At 44.9% G+C, this 22934-nt stretch overlaps 1 protein-coding gene and 1 long non-coding RNA gene across 2 annotated transcripts in view; one reads left to right on the top strand and one right to left on the bottom strand.

Annotated features, from left to right (window-relative positions):
- Positions 1-276: 276 nt before the first annotated feature.
- Positions 277-22405, bottom strand: LOC131503108 (uncharacterized). The gene is made up of 2 exons (XR_009257321.1): positions 22281-22405; positions 277-445 (listed from the first exon to the last, which is right to left on the bottom strand). It is a non-coding gene; the product is annotated as an uncharacterized LOC131503108 (long non-coding RNA).
- FRMD7 (FERM domain containing 7) overlaps positions 3753-22934 on the top strand; it is a 52417-nt gene continuing 33235 nt past the window's right edge. The window contains exon 1 of the mRNA XM_058714517.1: positions 3753-3851. Within this exon, the coding sequence (XP_058570500.1) occupies positions 3795-3851 (57 nt within the window). The 5' untranslated portion in view covers positions 3753-3794. The remainder of the gene's footprint in view (positions 3852-22934) is intronic.

Here is a 22934-nt window from a genome sequence, read left to right as displayed (position 1 = left end):
GGGCTCGAACTCACCAACCGTGAGATCATGCCCTGAGCCGAAGTTGGACTCTCAACCGACTGAGCCACCCAGGCGCCCCAAAATGCCCATATCTTTAAGAGATGAATAGTAAGTGTATGAAGGGAGTGAAATGACATGATGTCTGGGATTTGCTTTAGAATAATTCCTGGGAGGTAGAGAGAAAAAGAAAGAGAGAAAGAGAGAAAAAATGGCAAAATCTTAATACTATTTGTAGTAGTTTTCTAGGACTGCCACAACAAAATACCGCAAACTATGTGCATAAACAACAGAAATTTATTTCTTATAGTTCTTGAGGCTAGAAATCCAAGATCAAGATTTCGGGAAGTTTGATTTCTTCTGAGGCCTGTCTCTTTGGCTTGCAGATGGCTGCCCTCTCCATATGTCCTCAAGTGCTCTTTCTTCAGTGCATGGACATCTCTGGTATCTGTATGGACAAATTTCCTTTACTTATAAGGACACCAGTCTGATCGGATTAGGGCCCACCCATAGACCCCACTTAACTTCACTATCTCTTTAAAGGCCCTATCTCCAAATATAGACACATTCTGAGGGCCCAGGGGTTGGGGCTTTAAAATATAAATTATGAGAGAATATAATTCAGCTCATAACACTATTTAATCTGTACGATGAGTGTATGGGAGTTTATTGTACTAAACTCTTTGGTTTTGTGTATGGTTGAAAATGTTTTTAAGTACAACTTTCCAGAAGAGGACATAAAAGTATATCTGAGCAAACTGACATACATGCCTCATGAAAAAGAAGAATCACCATCGGAGACATAGCAACTTTCCACAAGTAAATTTATCATTTTAACATATTTTTCACAAGCTTGTCTAGAAAAATAAGTAAACAAGAAAAGCCAGGAAAACTCTAAATGAAAAGCAATGTGGTATGGAGCAGCCATACCCTAGGGGGGTGCCTGGCTGGTTCAGTCAGTAGTGTGCTTGAGTCTTGATCTTGGGGTCATGAGTTTGAGCCCCACATTGGGTGTAGAGATTACTTTAAAAAATAAATGAATTTAGGGGAAAAAAAAAACATACTCTAGAGCCTCAAAAATTAAAACAGTGTGAAAAAAATTAAAACAGTGTGGAATTGGAACATGAATAGAAGAGCATAAAAATCACCAAACAGACGATGGCAATTTTATATATATGATAAAGGCAGCTTCTCAAATCGATGGGAGTAGAAAGGAACTTTCTTTTTTTTTTTTTTTTTTTTAAATTTTTTTTTTCAACGTTTTTTTTAAATTTATTTTTGGGACAGAGAGAGACAGAGCATGAACGGGGGAGGGGCAGAGAGAGAGGGAGACACAGAACCGGAAGCAGGCTCCAGGCTCCGAGCCATCAGCCCAGAGCCTGACGCTGGGCTCGAACTCACGGATCGTGAGATCGTGACCTGGCTGAAGTCGGACGCTTAACCGACTGCGCCACCCAGGCGCCCCAGAAAGGAACTTTCTAATCAATGACATAGGGACCATTAGGTATCCATTTGGAAACAGATGAAATTTGATCCACACTTCACATCATAGATGAAGATAAAATCCAAATAGATAAAGATTTAAATTTAAAAAAACAATACCATAAAAGTACTAAAAGAAAACTTTGAAGTGAAGAAGACGTTTCTAACTATGACTCAAATTTCACAACGCCAGAATCAAAAACTTCCCATGGTAAACAACAACACACAGACACCATAAGCAAAGTCGAAAGGCAAAGGACAAATGGGAGGAAATATTTGTACCTCATATCACAGACAAAGCTAACGTTGAACTAGTTCCTCCAGATTGAAGAGAAAAGGGCAATAGCCGATACTTTAAAGAGGGGCTGTGGAACTACATGAACAGATAGTTCACAGAAAAACAACTCTAAATGGCCCTTAAGCATCTGAAAAGATGCTCAACTTCCCTCATAAAATGAACAATAAAATTCAGATTTACAACTGCACGGACGGGGTGCCTGGGTGGCCCAGTCGGCTGAGCCACCAACTCTCGATTTGGGCTCAGGTCGTGATCCTAGGGTCGTGAGATGGAGCCCCACGTTGGGCTCTGCCCTGAGGATCGTCTCTCTCTCTCTCTTCCTCTGCCCTTCTCCCCTGCGCACGCATGGTCTCTCTCTCTGTCTCTCTCTAAATAAAAATAAATAAAACAATAAAAAAAAAACTGCACTGAGATTCTTTTTCTCACGTGTCAATTTGGCAGGAACCCCAAAGTTTGACAACATGCTCTGTCAGTGAGCCTGGAGAAAACGGGCACTCTCACACTTTGTCAGTGGGACTGCACACTGGGACAACCCTTGTACTAGTTTGGCAGGTCTCCCGTAACAAAGTGCCGGAGACAGGGTGGCTTGTAAGAACAGAAATTGATTTTTTCACAATTTCCGGGAGGCCTCAAGTCTGAGATCAAGGCACTGGCAGGGTCGTTTCCTTCTGAGGCCTCTTTCCTTGGCTCGTAGGTGGCCGTCTTCTCTTCCCTGTGCCTTTACATGGTCTTTCCCTTGAGCGTGTCTGTGCCTTCATCTTCTTTACTTATAGGGACATCCATCATACTGAACTAGGGCCCACACCAATGGCCTCATTTCAATTTAATTCTCTCTTTATAGACCCTGTCTCCAAATACAGCCACATTCCAGGAAACTGGGGGCTGTGACTTAAACACACGAATGTTGGGGGGACACAATTCAACCCGTGACAAACTTCATGGAGGAAAATTTTGAAATAGCTATCAAAATTACCAATCTGTAATCCTTGACCGGCAATCCTACTTCTGGAAACCTATCCTGCAGCTATACCTGCACACATATAAAATGACATACATATGAAGATATTCAGCTCAGCCTTGTTTACGATAGCCAAAGGTTGGAAACAACCCATGTCCACCAATAGGGAACCGTTTGAGTAAGCTGTTTTACCTACGGCATGCAAAATCATATGGCTGTCAAAAGAAGCGAGGAAGCGCTCCAGGCACAGCTAAAGGGAGAACACAATGATATGCGAAGTAAGAAAAGGAAGGCAGGGACCAGTGCAACAGCACGCTACCTACATATAAGAAATACTTTCGTACTTGCTTGTACGGTATTTGCTTAAAGACACACTGCAAGCTAAATAACAACAGCAAAACCCTAATACAGTTGGTTACTGCTAGACGTGTACTATCAGCAACCCGTGACACTATTCGCCGGGCACTATTCTGCCCAGAAGAGAGGGGGCAGGAGTGGGAGTGCAAGCCTTTCTGTATATTCCTTTTAACACAGTTTTCATTTTTCAGTCATGGAAATTCAAGCAATTAAAATCGTTATGTATAAAGCCTCCTAGTTCGGCCATGAAATTTCTAGTACAACCTGAGACCAACTCTAATCCCTTTACTTTGGAGACAGGGCTGTTCTCCGGTTTATCGAAGCTTCACCTAGGGTTTTCACATTGTGCTTTTGTGAAATAAAGAAAATCCCCAGGGCTTGCGAGTGCTTTCCCTCTTTCTCTTTTCCCTTGAAGAAAGGAACTAGTTTAAGAGGGCTAGAGAGAGTCCACTTGGATTTGACGTTGACCAAATTGATCGCCAGCGCCGTGCAGCACAAACGCCCTTGGGTGTGCATCACTTGGAGCAAACCGAAGTATGCCCTGCTGAGCGGGGGGGGGGGGGGGGGGGGGGCGCCTGGGTGGGGGTGCACTCCCCCCACCCCACTCCCAGCGCACCGCATGCAGCTGGAGAAAACCCCTCTTCCTGTCTACAGCTCCCACAGCACTCGGAGCCTGCTCGCAGCCCAACGGCCTCTCCAAGAATGCTACATTTAAAAGTGCAGTTTTTGGATGATTCCCAGAAGATTTTTGTGGTTGATGTAAGTGGAAATCACATTGCTATTATTCCTTTATTATTCATTCAATAGTGGTCATTTGTGGGCAGCCCATTAGCCGGCGATGTTAGGTCTTCTGTAGGACCGAATGAAGGAGGACTGTGGTTTTTAGCTTTGGAAAAAGAAGTCTGTATTGAACATCACAGTGTAGCTCGTGTTTTCCCATTAACCTTTCTTCTAGAACAGGTTCTCTTTTCTCAAGGGACAACAAAAGCGAGTTTGGAAGAGACGCTAAATATTTGTAAAAAGACAAAGCAGCAAGAACTGATTCATCGAACCCAGAAAGGTATTAGTGTGCATTGAAATAATCTGTGAGTCTCACCTCAGGAACATTTGTGCGGAGAAAACCGTGGTTCTGAGGGAAAGGAGAAGGGGGAAGGTTACCCTCCTTTTCTGAAGGAAACCTACGGAAGGGGGTAGAATTTATGCAGCGGTAATGAGAACTTCAGGAAGTAATGACAAGTATGAAGAGAAAAATAGGATAAGAGACTATTTAGTTTGATTTAGTACTTATAGTTCAGGGTTCTTAATATAATTCCTAGCTACGAGATGATTGCGTACAATTATACCTCATCTCTTGAAGGAAGAACAAATGTATTAAGCACATCATTTGGGGCTCATCTTCCAGAATCTTAAGATATGTACATTTTGATGTAAGGATTTATGTAGGAGCATTTTGAAATGTTCTATGATTTTATTTGAACAAAAGATGCTATTTGCTCTGATATTTATATTAGCCACTAACAAGGAACAAGTTGTTCATTTTCTTTGAGATCCGTACAAAATGCTGGTTGTTTTCTTTTACACATAAACTAACAACTGCTGTTGGGTGTGTGGGTAACCCGCTTTTCAAATGAGTATTTCATTTTTATTTGAATCATGTGCTTTGTGGGTGATGACTTCATGGCTTCAGTGGCTGTTTTGCTCTCTCTTCCTTTCGCTTTTATTTGCAAAAGGCATTTCTAGGTCCACAGACCCGAATGACTTGTTTTTGCAGCAAATAGCCTCCATTAGAGGCATGAGGCATTTCCTATTCTTTCTTGGAACGCTATTTGAATGGCGGAAAATGTCTTTTTGGTAGTTTATCCATTCGCAGGCCGGTGGTGTTTGCTCACAGTGTTCCAGGACCCGAATTAGCGAGCTGGGTATTCAAAAGACACTGCTTTAGGCTACATTTTTTATAGATATTCCAAGCAACTCAAAGAGAATTCTTTGACAAAAAGTGACAGAAGAGCTTTCTCAATGTGTAGCTTAAATTCAGATCCAATTAAATGGGGCGGGGGTGGGGTGGGGAGGGCAGAGTACCGTAGCTTTGTAACATTCACCTTCTGAGGAGCTGACTCCAGCAACTTGGAGGCAGCATGATTTCGCTTCAGATCGGTTTGTCTCTTTCCAGCTGCAACACATTGTGTTCCTTTGGAAGACAATGGGAGAGATTTGATACCCAGCAATTCGGGTGTCACAGCATCTGATCCCTTTTGCCCTGGGAAGGCTGCTCTGTAAGTAGCAATCGTGGTGTCACCAAGAGTGGCAAGCGCACTGACTGCAGTCCCATGAGCAGCTGTGTCCCGAGGGGAGTGGAACCTTAGGCTAGCATCCATTCATCCAACAGGATCTTTTCTCCTGAACAACAGTAGGCTGATGAGGAGGAGGAGGGGTGATGATGATGATGATGGTGATAGTAGTGAGTCACCAATGGACCGCACCTTAAAATTTACAAAGCAATCTTACGTCCATTCATTCGTTTGATCCTGCATTCCGCCCTGTGAGTGAAGGTAGGGGAAAGGCTCATCTTTCCCCGTTTTGCCAATTAAGAGGTAGGGGTTCAGGGTGCTTAAGTGATTCGTGCAAGATTATGCAGCAGGTAAATGCAGAGTTGGGACTTCCAATGCAGAAGTCTCTCCACTACTCCATGTACAATCGAATCCAGAAGACTCATCTGTCAGTAGCCTTCCAGTCCTGTCATATGGCTCATGCACATTATTTATTTTCTGTTGCCATCAAAGGCCATAGAATTTGGTATACAGTGAGCCTTCGACGACTATTGTAAGCCAATTAGTAGATCCTTCCTTCCTTACCTGTAGATGAGGAGCTACGTGAGAAAGTGGTTTCTAGAGGTCAAGGACACCATGGTCTGAATTTTTTCATTAATTCGAAAGCTTTAAAAGGTCCCTCAGGGGGCACCTGGCTGGCTCAGTCGGTGGAGCATGTGACTTGGGGTTGTGAGTTTGAGCCCCATGCTGGGTGTAGAGATTACTTAAAAATAAATATTTAAAAAAGGTCCCTCAGCCCTGTTAATAATTCCTTAAAATGCACCCCAGCACCATACCCTCAGGGACTTTGGTTGGGGATAGGAAAAAAAGCAACCTAAACATATTCTCTTCCATTAGTGCTAATTTCTTAAACAGGATGAAGAAATACTTGGAACCATAGTGGAAAGAACCATTAGCAGCTAAAGAGAGTCGCACAGAGGGGCTTTGGATACCAAAATTGACTGAAGTCTCAAGAGGCATGGATCAGTCCCAGGGAGAATTGTTCTTTAAGATAAAATTTAAGAAAATAATTGGCTGCATGGGGAAAAATAATGGAGTCTTGGGCATTGGTGTTGATTTTACAGAAAGTGAAGTAGTAGAAATACAAAAAGGACCCATGATCAGATAGAATAATGTCTCCTGGGTAAGACTAATTGACATCCAGAACCCTTTGTGTTTACTCCACCCCCGGTAACATTATCTTGATGAATTTGCTGGTGTCCGAGATCTGGCTTAGGGCTCCAGACTCAGAAGCGTGATTTGTCAGCACTGCACAAGAACAGAAGTCAGAGATGATATCTACAATGGGGATGCCAGTGGCACCATTTACGGTGGGACTTGGGACACTAGGGTCCTCTCAATCAGTTACATTGGATACCATGTGTCAGAAGAGTCAGATTTAAAGGAATCAGACCCACGATGCTAATATTCGATGGGCTGCTAATGCAGACATTTCCACAAATGCCCTGTCACTGAGACCTTTAAGGCACCCACTCATTCATTTGAGTAATTTCATTAACAAATTATTCCTGAGGTCTTAATGTCTTACAGTCTCTGTTCTGGATACAGTAGACCGTACCATATGGGTAGGTAAAGTTCTTGAACAAGGTCACACTCTCCCCTGGACAGTGCTACCAGTTTTGGCTTCAGAGATTCCTTTCACTCCCCTTGCAAGATTGACAAACTTCCTGGGTTATTGACCTGTCTTTGACTTGTTAATGCCGTCAGTTAGCTTGCTGGGAAAAGTGGTTGGCCCCGGAGACATCTTGGATCTTTGAGGTTTCTTTGCATATCTCTACTCAGAGGCCCTATGCCTTGATTTTATAGATGGACTTTCTGAGGCTGTTAGCCAGCCTTTTCCTTTACGCATTCCCAAGAGTATTTGGGGGATGCAGGATAGATATGGGACTGCAGACTTGCTGGAATGTGCCTACTGAAATGTAATCCAATGAGGAAAATGTGTTTTAGTGAAAACCTCATCGTACTTTTCAAGCTGTCATATTTATTTAATAAAATTGATCATGGTCAAATATCAACACCACTCTTAGTGTTGCACTGATCATGGGCTGCGTCCTTCAGCAATAAAGAAGGACTCTACAGAATGATGATGAGACTGGACAGGCAGGAGGAGAAAGGAAATGAGGCAATTACTTTTTTAAATAACGGCAGATTTTAGAATAAATTCAGTTGTGCCTCTTCAACCTGAGGATGAGGACATTTAAAAAAAATTTAAGTTTATTTATTTATTTTGAGAGAGGGAGAGAGAGCATGTGGGGGAGGGAGAGAGAGAGAGAGAGAGGGGGAGAGAGAATCCCAAGCAGGCTCTGAGCTGACACAGCACAGAGTCCCATGCTGGGCTCGAACTCACCAACCATGAGATCATGAGCTGAGCCGAAACAAGGAGTGGACGTTTAACCGACTGAGCCACCCAGGTGCCCCAGGACCAGGACTTTTCTTAACAGAAAAAGGTAGGATGAGACCAAAGCTGGAGGCTTCTGAGCTCTCAAAAAGAGTAGGGGACGTCAGGCGTCCAGCTTGAGGATGAATCCTCCCAACACCTACAGGTACCAGGAGCAGTAGTGTCATTGTAGGGTGACCTTCTTTTAAGCCTGAACTGTTTATCTCCTGGTTAGATGGAGAATTTCAAGGCTAATAATAATCTCAGCACCATATCTGACACAGTCCTGTCTGATATCCTCCCCGCCTGATGCAATTCTGTCTTTATAGAAGCATATGATGGAAGGGAAGAAAATCTGCTGTTTGTGAATTTCCAAAAGCACACTTCTTTTCGATGGTTTCTAGAGCCTAAAGTCAAATGAAGAGGTTTAAATCATTTATTTTTTTTTTAATTTTTTAATGTTTATTTATTTGAGAGAGAGAAAGAGAGAGAGAGAAAGAGAGAGAGACAAAGTGCAAGCACGGGAGGGGCAGAGACAGAGAAGGAGACAAAGAATCTGAAGCAGGCTCCAGGCTCTGAGCTGTCAGCACAGAGCCCACGCAGGGCTTGAACCCATGAACTGTGAGATCATGACCTGAGCCGAAGTTGGATGCTTAACTGACTGAGCCACCCAGGCACCCCTAGAGGTTTGAGTCGTTTCAAGTCTTACACTTACCTAATTGCTAAGTGAAGGTATTGGCCACTGCAGTGGGTACCCAGTGGCTTACCCAGTGAGAGAATGTAGTGAGTCAGCTTACTTCATTCCCTTGGGAACCCATCATAAAGGCCGCCGTGCCTCATTTTCTGACAGACGCAGAGAGGGGACAGTGCCAAGATGGAGCACTATTCAAGCTAAACAAGAAAGCAAAGAACTGTCCAGGGATTTTTCTATTGGTAGCGGTATGTACCCTTGGGATGACAAACCTAGGGGCTGGTTTGTCAATTTATAATGATGAGGGATCTTTTGTACCTCTGTCAGTAGTGAAATCGATACACTACCCCTTCATAACGCAAAGTTTTTTCAACTCCAATGAGATGGAATTGATCTGGTATACCAGAATGCAGCTGGATTTAGGGCTACAAAATTGCATCTCTTTAGGTGTGTAATCTTGGGCCAGTCACTTAACCCCTTAGCCCCCTGAGTTGCTGAGGAGTAATGCAAATGATATAACGTGCATTTGGAATCTCATAAAGCAGGGAAAATTGGACCCTGACGCTTACAAGCTGTGTGGCCTTGGGCAAGTCACTTGGCCAATCTGAGACTGAGTTGTGGCAACTCCAAAAACTTGGATTTGGGGTGTCGGGAAAAACTTTCCAAAGAATAAACCATTTATGTTGCTGAGCATGAGCTAAGGAGGTGAAGAGTGGGAGCTAGTGTGGGGAGGATGTGCGGTGGTCCACACAAATGAAAGATTGAAGGCCAAAATGCAAAAGAGAATGTGGCTCTTTTATGGGAAAGAAAAAAAAATTAATCTGAGAATTAAGCTGAAGCAGAGGGAGTCGGCAGCTAGATCGTTGAAGCCAACTAGTCTATATGTAAATTTGGGGCTCTATCCTGAAGGTGGTGGACAATCACTGAGAAGTTTAAGAAGCTCAAAGTGGGGGGCATATGGGTGGCTCATTCGGTTAAGTGGCTGACTCTTGATTTTGGCTCAGGTCAGTATCTCACGGTTCATGAGTTTGAGCCCTGTGTTCAAACCCCGCGAGTTGGGCTCTGTGCTGACAGCAATGAGCCTGCTTGGGATTCTCTCTCTCCCTCTCTCTCTGCGCCTCCCCCACTCGTGCCTTTTCTTTCTCTCTCTCAAATTACGTGAACTTTACAACAATTATTAAAACAAAGAATCTCAAAGTTGGAATATTAGCATCTGCTTACTCATTAATTTATGCATCCATCCACTCAGTCAGCCAATATTTCATGAAATATGTGTTTTAAGTGCTGGAGATGCCAGGCAGAATCTGGATGATATCTTCAAGTTCAGTGGTTCCAGTGTTAGATAGGCAGCCTATGTCCTAACATACCTTCCCCAGTATCAATATTCCAGCCCAATAGGGAATGGTGGAGGCAGACAGGAAGGGTGGATACAAGAGATGTTAATGAGGTAGAGTTTCTAGAAGCAATTGATGCTGGTCTGGATATGGGAATGAGCTTCAAATTTCTGTCTTGGGTGACTGCTTGGATGGTGGCCCCCATTCACCAAGACAGAGAATAGAATAAAAGGAGCATGTTTAGGGAGGGCAATAATGAGTTCTGTTTGGATTTATAAAATGGGGTTGTGGAAAGAGTTCTAGTCCCAGCTCTAGCAGTCTTGAGCCATGGGATGTCAGGTGGGTCACTTCACTTCTCTGAGTCTGTGCCCTTATCACTAAAATCGGGGTAATCATAGTACCTAGCTCATGAAGTCGCTATGAAGATAAATGAATTACCCGATTCCTGACCCAAAGAAGGTAGTCAAGGTATGTTAATTCCCCTCTCCCTTGCTTGCAGACCTCTTTACTTCTACACTTTGCAAACCGACACAGAATGTCTTTCACCCTCGACTTGGAGTTTCTTTGGATAAGTCTTGATTTTGCCGCCAACCGCCAGGCAACAGAGCTGTTTGCCTTGGTCTGTGCTTCCTCCTTCAGGGCTTCTCAGGGTTAATTCATCGTGGCTTTCTAGCGGTTTGCCCTTTGCTTAGTCAGTAGCCCCAGGGGATTTGCTCTTTCCCCCTGGAGCCATTAATCCTGGGAGGGTCCATTATAACTGTCTAGAGTTACCTAAAATAATGTTGGGCTTCCTTTAAGGAAGCAGATGGGAATAGCCAAACCCTTTGTGTTTACCTACATTTTAATTTAGTCCACGGTAACCACTCATAGTTATGCTAACATAGTTAATAGTAATGATAACAGTACTACTGACTAATAATCACAGATCGTATTTATGGACGGCCTATGTTACAGGTGTCACATTCACACAAATCGAAGAAGTATCACTGCCTAGGGGAGTTACAGAAGCTCTCTGTGCGGTGGGTTTTCTCATCTGTTAAATGGGGATAACATTAGCACCCACTCCATAGGATTGCTACAAAGGTTAAATGAATAGGTAAATGAACATGTAATAAGCAAATATGAACATGTAAATGAATATGTAAAACACTTAGAACGGGAGCCAGTGTTTGCCACACCAATGCCTTATGGAACCTGGCTTCAAATGTAGTTGGTGAACACACGTACTGATACTTGTGTCCAAGCGGCAATAAGGCCTGGAATAAGGATGAGGCCCGGTATATTATTTTTCTATTTCACCAGCATGGAAACTGAGGTGCAGAGAGGTCCACGTACCCCAGGTCAGGTTGCTATTTAAATTAATGAGTTGGCCGGGGTTCGAGCCCTAGTCTGTGTAGCTTTAAAACCTTGGCTGGTAACTGGTTACTTGGTAGGTTTATGGCTCAAGTGGGGTCTCTGTGCGGGTGGCGAAGCTTCCTGGTTTTCGGAGACCTCGTGATGTACCCTCCCTCTAGTTCCAAGCAGCCTGCCCCACACTAGATGCTCCGTTAGCGTTGGCTGACACACTGCCCCTATCACCTCATCACCACCCCTTGCCTGTACAAAGAAGTCCAAGAGAAGGAGCTTCGAAACCACGTCAGAAAAATCATCCTGGAATCCTAGGGTCCCAGCCCAGCAGAGGTTGGCTGGTTCTTGGCCGGGGTGGGGGTGGGGGGGGGGGGGTGGGAATTGATCTGTCATTGCAGGGGGCCCCAGCTGCCTGATGAATGCCTTTGTTTAAACTACTGAGTTTGCTTTGCCCTTCATAGCCTAAGGTTTGTTGATTCAGAGAATAAATTGAACTGAAAAAGAAAGGAAGTGCTTGTGCTTTGTCTGGCCCGGGGCCAGGCTGAGCTGCAGGCCAAGTGTGCTAGTCCCGCCCCTTTAGGGGCCCCGCACCTTCTGCTGTCACCCGGCTGCCAGGCCGCCCTCCGGATACTCCATCTCAGAGGAGAGGCCCAGACTCAAGCCTTCCCACCCTCTCCCCTACCCCCGCCCCTGCTCCTCCTCTGCCTCTTCTCTCCCCACCCCTGCAGCTGCGAGGAGGAGGGAACCTGCACTCCAGAGCATTGGGGATGCTGGGGGCGGGGACTGGGAACCGTCTTCGGAGCGGGGTGGGTGGTGGTTGGGTGTTTGTTCAAGTCTGCACTCGTGGGAATCTCTGCAAAGGGTTTCAGTGGGTTGGGGCTTTGCCACCCCTTCACCTTTCATCATGGTGCGCGGCCCGCCATCAGCCCAGGCCTGGGGAGGACTAGCTGAGGCTTTGCAGTGGAGCTACAGCCCTCTGTAGGGCTTCTCCCCATGAAACCGGCCAAAGGGCAAGATTCCTCTGAATTCTATAGGATTTTCTCTCTTTCTTTCAAATGCCCTTTACCCCGTATTTGCATCATTGTCCCGTCACAAGTACAAACATATTACACAAATAAGAGCTTGGTTTTCGCTTGTGCTTTAAGACAATGCCGTTGTCAACCGCAACTTGGAGACTGAGAAATTCATCAAACTGACTGAGCTGAATGTCGTCTGGGGACCAAAAGGGGGTGGCCTGAGGGGCAGAACCACCTGGGAGGCGGCGACTGAGCCAGCAATTTCCTAAAAGGACCTGGAGTTTGCCATCCCAGCAGTTGAGGGCAAGACCAGCCTTTGTGATACGAGGTGCCACTAAGCAGTTTCGTGCCAGACTGTCAGAACTGCAAGACCAGTTCTTCTGCTGAGAGATCCACCCTCAGTACTCAATAGATCATTTGCACCTCAGGAGGTAACGGGGAGTTGGCCAATGGAATGCCTCCGCAAGGCACCACAGGGAAGATCTGCAGAAGAAGGCTGCAAAGCTGAGGAAGAATGGAAGGTGACAGGCATTTCGGGGGGTGGGGGGCACTTCTCTGGGGGCCGTGGAACTCCCTGAGGTATAACTTGTCTTTTCGAAACACAGCTGCTCTGCAAAAGCTGCAATTACTGACCCCCACAGGGTCTTATTCCAGCCCCCTTTTCTTCATTCCCTCTCTTCTTTACCCACTTCCTCCTTCTCTGCTGTGTCCGAGGTGTGGGGCCAGAGAGGGGAGGTCTGTCTGGGTGAGTTGACCCCAGGCCCTGGAAGCATTTAGGCATGGCGCCTCACCACTAATCGCTGGGCTTAGCTGTCTTAAACAAAAGGTCCTTTGTCTATGATGACGAAATTCACCTTTCAACAGACTCAAACAAAGACAGAGGTTCTCCAGAATTTCACATTCAGAACATTTTAAGTGATTGCAAGAGATCTGTCACAAAGTTACTGTCCATTGCCTTTAGTGCCCCGAGATGCCATTTCCGGGGATTTCCACTGACATTATTTCATTCATTCGTTAGCTAACACAGTTTGGTAAACAGGGGTGGTTATACTACTTCATTCATTCATCAGTCAGTTGACAAGTTCTGAGGAGTCTTCACTGCTTGCATGCACCGGGTTAGCTCCTGAGGATACGTAGATAAATAAGAACTATTGCCTGACCTCAAAGACCTCTCTGTGTCGTGGAAGAACCAGAAGTGCAAACAGGTCCGCACCTAACAGTGTGATGTGTACAAATGACGGTGGCAAGGATAGTTTTTTAATGGCACAAAAGAAGAGGGCAACTCACCCAGACCGAAGCGTACATGTTGAGGGGATGGTCACAAAGGTTTCTTTGAGGGAGGTGATGAATAACTGAAGCCCTAACGATCAGTACTAATTCCCGAGATACAAGGAGGGAGTTGGACTAGAGGAAAAGGGAGAAACAGGGAGAGGCCTGGGGAGTAGCTCAGTCGGACCGGATCTTACCGTTGTGGGCAGAGGGTTCTATGGGAGCCTTGAGAGACAGAGGTGAGATAGGAGAGACAAGCATGGGCCAAGTCATAAAAAGGGATGTTTCATATGAAGAAATTAAGGTTCGGCAAGGTTAAAAATGAGCCCAAGGTCATACAATTGCAAGTTAGTACTTGAGCCGGGAATTGAAGGAGTGTGTAGACTCCAGAACTGCCGCCCCCCATTTCTTCCCACAGCCTGCGGCCTCCAGACTCCCGGTACCCAGCAGGAAGTAAAGTGCTCTCCCAGCTTTACCGAGCAATGGCAATGATGGTCATGAAGCTTTCCCACAACTTATATTTATATTTCAGTGTCTAATTAAGATTTTATAAAAAAAATTAAGCTTTTCAGTGTTTCATTAAAATTCTCAGACAAAAAGCAGGCAAACAACCAACAATGCAACCTAAATAAGCTAAGGATTTCACCTTCTGGAGAAAAGTATCCTAAGGTAACGATTAAGGTTGTGTGCCAAGATGGATATACATCTAAGAAGATGTCTATCTTAGTGTTGTTTGCAATAACTAAAAGGAGAAAACAATTTACAGCAACTAATGATGATATTTATTTTTTTAAGATTTTATTTATTTTTTCTTTTTTTTCAACTTTTTTTTTTTTTATTTTATTTTTGGGACAGAGAGAGACAGAGCATGAACAGGGGAGGGGCAGAGAGAGAGGGAGACACAGAATCGGAAACAGGCTCCAGGCTCCGAGCTATCAGCCCAGAGCCTGACGCGGGGCTCGAACTCACGGGCCACGAGATCGTGACCTGGCTGAAGTCGGACGCTTAACCGACTGCGCCACCCAGGCGCCCCTAAGATTTTATTTTTAAATAATCTCTACACCCAATGAGGGGCCCTGAACTTAAAACCCCGAGAGTCACATACTCCATGGAGTGAGCCAACCAGGTGCCCCTACGAATGATGATATATACGTTTTTAAAATTTTTTAAATGTTTATTTTATTTTTTAGAGAGAGAAAGAGAGAGAGCACCTCAGTGGGGGAGGAGCAGAGAGAGGGGGACAGAGAATCTGAAGCAGGCTCCGTGCTGATAGCAGAGGGCCTGAGCCAGGGCCTGAACTCATGATCTGAGCCAAAATCAAGAGTTGACGTTTAACCAACTGAGCCACCCAGGCGCCCCTAATGATGATATTTAGAATATAATGCTAAGTTTCTTAAAAGATGGTCACCAAAAAGTCTTACCGTATCACATGCCTTGAGAATGATCTGGAAAGTTTTACGCTAAGGTCCTAATACTGTCTGTCTTTTGAGGGATATGCTCATAAGCACTTTATATCTTCCTCTTGTTTTTCTGTTTATTTTTTACCCTGATGTTTTAGTGAGCATATTTTGCTTTCTGAATGAGAGGGGGAAAAAACTCAAAAACAACGAAAGAAACTTCATTTGGAAAAATGGTTGCTATATAAGTTCCATGTCCCACATACTTAATCAAATTAGGGGACTCCTCTCAAAATGGCGGGGCCTCATGTTCCCAGCTGCGTGCAGCCACATCATCTGATATGTGGAGGTTCCAGGTACCTGCCTCAAAAATATCAACTCCATTGCCACTAGCCCACAATTACTACTCAGTTTCTTTCCAATCTAAAGAGTAATGATAATAGCTAAGATATATCACAAGAATGTTTATTTATTATGTACTAGGCACTAGTATAGGTATTTTACATGTACTAGCTCATCAAAATCCTCGGTGAAATAGGTGCTATTAATATCTCCATTTGACAGATGAGTAATCTGGGCAGAGAAGTATAGTAAGTGGTAGAAAGAGGATTTAAATGGGGCCCTCTGGGTTAAGAACTCATGCAGTTGACCACTGTATCCAGTCTTTACGGCTTGTCTTTCAAGAGTCACCGTGTTGGAGTTATCTTGGTATTTACATCTTAAGCAGTTAGTTCTTGTGTGTGATTGAAGTAATGATGCAGAAAACCAGGTCAACAGTTTCAGGGGAAAACTGACTTGGGGTAAGCAGGACCTGAAATAGCCGTCAGCGGGCTTTCGTGGGGGCAGATGGACAATGGAAATGGTTCAGATAAATGGACAGAGTTAGAAAGATAAGGTATAGGGTGGCTGAGAATTACATGAAGCCAAAAAGGATAGGTCATTCTTTGGGACTCAGTGGTGTGTGTGTGGGAGGGGACAGTTATACATCCAAAAGGACACAGGGAGCTCTCCTAATTTGGTGAAGTCACAGATTGCCTGTAGTATAGTCAGCACTTACCTGGAACATAGTAGGTGCTCAATAGCCATCTGTTGAAGCAATGAAAGAATGAATTATCTTCTTGTCCTCAGCTGCCAGGCAGCTAATCCCTGCTCCAACGAGCTCGCTGATAAAATGTCACTTAGCTAATAAAACATTCTAGGAAGTCAAGTCTTAGGGGGGATGTGGCACAAATATTTCATGTATTACAGTAACAAAATATCTCTGGGCCAAACCTGCACCCATGTCAAACTGTGTGACCACAAGTAAACCCTCACTGACTGTTTGTCAGAGATGAGAGATGTTGTGACTCAGGCTCCCCCAAAGTTCAACGAAGGAGAGGTCATCTCTTCTCCTAGTAGCCTACATAGGCTCCCCAAGTCAAGTCGGTTTGGAGATGCCACCATGAACATGTTTGTTCGTTTCTGCATTTGTAGGAATGTGGACTAGAACCTCGTAAGCTGGGACAAGCAAATATCAAATTCAACATTCATAAGGGAGGAATATGTTTGGTTTTGATTTATAAATGACGATGAGTCCGTTTAACCAGATCCTTCTGCACAAATAATTCCACGTAAGAAATTAAGGGAGTAAGATATTGGAAAAGCTTGCTTTGGGAGAATGCAACTAATTTTAAAACCCAAAGGTTAGTATATCTTGGGACCCCAATTTCCCACCAAAGACTGAGGATAAGTAATCGTTCCTGCCACCGCTCCCTTCTCGGATTCCCCCAACTGAACACTGTGCAGGTTAAAGCATACTTTGTCTTTCTTTCTTGTATGCTAGAGTTTTAGAGGTACAGTACTTTAAAAAATATATGACTACAAAGTTTTCTGAGCTTGGCTGTACTTGTCTCTGAGTACACTAAGAGAATCCCAGACAACTGTTTTGAGTTATGTTACACATCCTAACAATAGATCTGCCATATTGAAATAACCTGGAGGAGGAAGGATGGCAGAGGTCTGCGAACCTGGCATCAGCCCCAGACTAAGCCAGACTAAGAAAAATGGGCAACCGCTAGGGTTTGGGTGATACAGCCCAGGTCACCCCACGGCCCACACGCGTGAGTCAGCACTCAGGGCTTGGATGGCTATATGCATGGCAGACTAGGAGGAAAGGGGTAGATTGCCACAATCAGGCCTAAGAGTTCAGTTTTGGTGCTAAGCCATGGGTTCAGCAAATCACTGTGTGCAGGACACGGGTGAAAATCAGTCCAGAGGAGAGCAGAGCTTATGGAATCTAGCCGGCTGCCATTGTGGGAAGCAGCACCAAACAGCAGAAGCCGAAATAAAAGACGAGGTGAATAAGGGTCAGGAACACAGACAGATGTCTACGTGGGGGAAGAGGAATGAAATACCAGGTCCTAAGTGACTTCTTCAAGGGTGGAGCTTGGCAAGAGGCCAAGTTAGGACTGAGTCAAGCACCCCTTATAGGCTTCTAGCTTCAGGGCAGATCTGGTCCCTCAGTGTAGTCCACAGGTGTCGACAAGCAAGCACACCTGGCTAATGTGGGGGTGTTGACAGGGTGCGCGAATGAGACGTCTTGTGACGGGGCAATTAGCCTGAGTGATAGCTCACATGACCTTGCGTCTTGCTAACCAGTTAGAAGCCTTTAGAAGTTCGTGATTCTTTTTCATTTTTGAATCCGGCTTTAACTAACACATGATGGGACAAATTCATTACAGAAAGATTAGAAAATTCTGGCAACAACCAAAAAATGCAAATAAAATCCCATCACTTAGGTTTCAACATTTGGGTGAATATTTTATACATTGATATACTACTTTCTTATGGATCCCCAAACTTGACACATGCCTCCCCCAATCCATTTAATTTGGAATAGTTTCCTGAATATAATTTTAAAAGATTTTCTGTTCGGTCAACACAGTTTCTCCACAGTAACCCTAATACGTTGCATTTCATGGCCTCTTATTAAGTAGATGTTTTAAAAGGCATTATTCTTAAAGGCTTCTTTATAGAGTTTCCGTGAAATTCACAACCTGTCAGAACAGGGTGGCTTCCAACCGGCTCAGAGCCCTGCTGGGCGACATACTGAGCTCTCCTTCTAAATGCAGTCAAACTGATTCTAGGAAGGAAGAGACAGGAATGGAGAGACCTTGGAGTTGTAAGCAGGAGGGAAGTGTGAGTCAACAGTATAGTCAAAAGGTGAGAAAAAGTAAAGTTAGGAAAAAACAGCGTGACCATGAAAGGAAAGAGTGAATCAAAGGAATGAGTTTTAGGTGTTTATCTTTCTTGTCCTTCATACACCTAGACATCAGTTTTTTCTTTACATTTAAGGACAGCCTGGTGTAATGAAATGAGCTCAGTTCCAGCTCTGCTTTTCAGAAAGCCCTTGGGCAAGTCTCTTCCTTGCTCTGGATCCAAATCTCCTCACTTATAAAATGAAGGGGCCAGACTATATGACATCTCATGGTCTCTCTTGTGTCCTGAGTGTCTCCTATTGCTAGATATATAATTGCTAGATATATACAGAAGGTCTGTTTCATTGACTTCAAGTTTAAAAGAAAACTCCAGTTACCACTTAGAATCTGGTTGTGCATCATGTACACCACAGGGATTTAGTGCTAAAGCATTACATGGAAACAAACAATTATAATTGTTTTAATTACCCAGACTACCTAGCAATTTCGACAAGACTTGGGAGCACTGTCTTGAGAATGCTATTATTACACTGTCACTTTTCAACAGCCTTTCCAACATAGGCATGGTAATTTCAGTGTCCTAGGAGTGGGGGCAAGATTGCTATTAGGGAGGTACCCTAGGATTTTTTTTTCTTTTTTTTCCTTTAGTGTGAAGGGTAATTCTGAGCAATGAGACACCATCCAGCAAAGAGTATGAATCAGATGCAACCTGTCTAGATCATCGCCAGGCCTGCATAAGGCCTCAGGCAATGACATCATCATTCCCTTGTAGCTTCAAAAAGGTGTCTGCCAGAAAGTATCAGGTACCAAACTAGCTCTCTGATTCCAGAGTTCTCTTCCAGACATTAGTTTGGTCAGTATCAATATGGCTGTGGGTAAGGAGGGTGGAAGTTGGGCAGCTGCTCCGTTTGATTCTCCCGGACCCCTCCCCACCCCAGGACAGCCACGTGGGCTGGAAATCTTTCTGAGCAGTTTAATCCTAAGCAACTTCAAGCCTTCCATCTATCACACACGCAGTACTTTGAACTGCTTTGTGTTTTCAGAAATAAAATAAAAACCACTTGTAACTTGGTGTGAATTTCACACATGCACAGGCAAATACAAGGATTAGGTTCTCTCTGCTTACCCCCACCAGGAAATCTTAAATACCCAGTTAAAACTGGGCTTCCCTCCAGGGTTTATTGCTGAGCCTATGGGCTCCTTGGAAAGGGCCTTGGTTGACTTCCTACTTATTCTTTGTTCTCTGATGTGTCTAACTACACCTTGCTCTACACCAGATGCTAAAAGACCGGACTGCCTGCAGAGAGGGCTCCATTTTAGAATGAACTGCTCCTACCTGGTAATTAGCCTCTTACCACTTTTAGTGGTTCTTTTTACTGGGAGTTCAACACCCAAGAAGGGTCACAGCTTGGCCAATAATTTCTTCTGCTCTGTCCTGAAGGAGCTCCATTTCCTAGTTTCCTGGGTGGTCCCCAGTGCAAACTTTGAAATCGTGCTCAACTTCTTTCTTAGAAAACTGGTTGCATCTGACTCTGTTGGTAAACGTGTGAGACATGGGCCTTATTTATTTATTTTATTGCAATGTCATGATATTTGCATTTTTTAATGTTTATTTTTGAGGTAGAAAGAGAGAGAGAGAGAGAGAGCGAGCGCGCGCGCACACACACACACACACACACACACACACACACACGAGTGGGGGAGGGGCAGAGAGACAGAGACACAGAATCTGAAGCAGGCTCCAGGCTCTGAGCTATCAGCACAGAGCCCGACACAGGGCTCAAACTCACAAACCACGAGACCATGACCTGAGCTGAAGTCAGATGCTCAACCAACTGAGCCACCCAGGAGCCCCAAGATATTTGCATTTTTAAGGAAAAGTAAAACAGCATTTTGGAAGGAGCAGTCTCAAGGTTTAGTCCCTAAGGTGTTCTGAGATTTTTGGATGTAGTCTGTGGAAGACAGGGAAGGAAAAAGACTTACTTTTGGAGGGGTCCAAACTCTCTGTAAATGAGGTGTATGCCTGTTGCTGTTTATAAACAGTTAGACTGAGGTGAAGGAGTGTAGACCAAGATGCAGAACAAGATTTTCCCACATGGCTGAAATTAAATCAGCATCACTGAAAACATTCTAATCCTGGAACTGTATCAAATGGTACCAAAATACAGAAATATCTCTGGACTCTATTCTACTCAGTACAAATCAGATACTCTCACTAGAAGCGCTCTGCATGGTTCTGTGTTCCAAAATGGCATTCAGAGTTCAGTATGTAACGAGGAAAAGGAGAGATGGAAATCAGCCATATGGTTGGCCAGAAGGGTCTAGTTCACAATTGTCTACATAAAGATGCTGAGTGGCGATGTGCTTATGCTATCCTTGACACAACTGATCCTCAGCCAGTTCGAGAGTGGGTGATTGGGGGAAGTTGCAAATGGGATAATACACAGGAAAGCTCTCAAGATGCACCATAAAAACCCAAAAGAACATTCCAACTGGGTGACTTTAGGAGGAATCAGAGAACACATCAGAGACGAGTGTCAAAAACGTATTTTGTTACTGTACGTCAGCAGAAAGCTTTTGATAATGACAAGCTGTGATTTTCCTTCCAGACTGGTGCAAAGGGTAGGGAGTGTCAAAGGAGGGGCTCAAGTATGTGCAGACATTGGTGAGGAATGTTCCAAGCATCCCCACTCTCAGATAGGTGGGTATGGGAAGAATTCAGTAGCAAGGAGTGGTGGGAGGTGAGGGCAGCAAGCTGGCAGGAGAGCCCCTTCTTGTACACGTGGTCGGTGGGCCAACTGGCAAAGGAACAAATGTCGGGGACGAGAAGGGTGATGCAGAAGGTGTATAAAAGGCAGCAAAATGTAGCCTAAGCTCAGCCGTGGTGTAAGCAAACCTGACCCTGGCAGAAGGCAAATGGGGGGCCAGGCAAAGAGAACATTGGGACCTCCAGGCCCATCATGCTCCCTCACGTCCCCAAGCCCTATGGCACCGGCCATGGAGATACGTCTCACACCCCACCTCCTTGTCCGCCAAAGTCCACGCTGCCATCCATCGTTTCTCACTCAAACTGCTGCAGCAGCCCCACCTGCTCCACCTGTTCCTTCCTCCCTTGTCCCTCAAAGTGTATCAACAGACCGACAGCCAGACCGGTCTCCCCTGGGAGCTTGTGAGAAATAAATACAGATTCTTAGGCCCCACCTCACACCTGTTGAATCTGAATCTGTATTTTTTTTTAAGTTTATTTATTTATCTTGGGAGAGAGAGAGAAAGTATAAGTGGGGAAGGGGCAGACAGAAGGAGAGACAGAATCTGAAGCAGGCTCCATGCTGTTAGCCGGACGTGGGGCTCGAGCCTACTGCAAGATCATGACCTGAGCTGAGATCAAGAGCGGATGCTCAAAAAAGGGGGGTGGGGCTCCTGGGTGGCTCAGTCTGTTAAGCACCTGACTCGGTTTCAGCTGAGATCATGGTCTCATGGTTCGTGGGTTCGAATCCCGCATTGGGCTCCACACTGTCAGTGGGATCCTCTCTCCCTGTCTCTCAATGCCCCTCCCCTGCTCACTCTCCCTGTCAAAATAAATAAACTTTAAAAAAATTAAAGCAAAAAAAGTCGGCTGCTCCACCAACTGAGCCACCCACGTGCCCCCCCCCTTTTCTTTAAAGTTTATTTATTTTGAGGGAGAGAGGGAAAGTGTACCTGGGGAAGGGGCAGAGAGAAGGACAGACAGCCGAATCTGTATTTTAGCAAGATCCCCAGTTGATTCATATGCACTTGACAGTTTGGGAGCCTCTGCCCTAACCTCTGCCAGGATGGCATTCCTGAAACCCAGGTCTGACCATGTCAACTTCCACTTAACACCAGCGGTCCCCACCTCAAACCCTGCCTGCAGGAGTATTGCCTCTCCTGGCAGCCCATCTTGGTAAGGCTCCCGCCCACTTTTCCAGTCACTGCATCTCACTTGCTCCGTTAGGAACACCTCACTGCTGGCAGTTTCGTTCACACCAGGCTTTCTAATCTCCTCTGCCTCTGACGTCCTTCTTCTATCCTTGTCTTCACCTGGCTAACCCCAACTCTTGTTTCCTCCCTTGGAATAGGCGTCTCCTCCAGTAGGAATCCATTGCGCTATGCCCTTTCCATCTTTCTGAGTCAGGTGCCCAGTGGATGTGATTTCTTATTACCCCCTGCTTACATGCTTCCACAAGGGCACTTAGCCCTAACTACTGCAGTTACCTGTTGATGTGCCTGCCTTGACTGCCAGCCTGTTATGTATTCCTTCGTGGTAACACCTGCACCCATTTCGCCGCAGTATCCCTGGAGCCGAGGAAAGTCACTGGCACAGAATAGGTGCTCAATAATGTGTGTTGCATCAAAGAGAGAAGGGAAAGGTCACAAAAGAGTAAAGGCAACATAGAAGGACAAAGGCAAGGGCATCAAAAGTAAGCCTGGAGTGTGGGTGGGGGTGGGGGTGGGGGGATTACAATAGAAAAACAAAAAGAGTTGGGTACAGAGAACACAAAATGGAGAAAAAACATGCTAAAGGGGAGGTGAGGGAAAGCTTTTAATAGCTTATTAAGGAGAAAGCTAAAATTGATGAAATTCTCTTCCTGTTTTTTTTCATGTGGCTGTTACGGTTGGGTCTTACCTATGGAAATGTGGAATCAGACTGTTAACATGCCTGGAAGGCAATTCCATTCACTTGCCAATGAAGGAATGATCAACAGGCACTGGTTTCTCTGAGGGGATACTTATAGTTACGTGTGCAATCGTTAATACTCCCTGATCTTGAATATTCAAATAAATGTTGCCCTTATCAAAACAGACCCCTTGGGTGACCCATATGCCGATAGCTAGATGTCCATACATTAGGGTTCGTCCAAGACAGTC

Source organism: Neofelis nebulosa, chromosome X (assembly GCF_028018385.1).
Source record: "Neofelis nebulosa isolate mNeoNeb1 chromosome X, mNeoNeb1.pri, whole genome shotgun sequence".
In the NCBI taxonomy this organism is placed as follows: domain Eukaryota; kingdom Metazoa; phylum Chordata; class Mammalia; order Carnivora; family Felidae; genus Neofelis; species Neofelis nebulosa.
The sequence above is the reverse complement of the archived record's forward strand: the minus strand, read 5'-3'. Positions and strand labels throughout refer to the sequence as shown.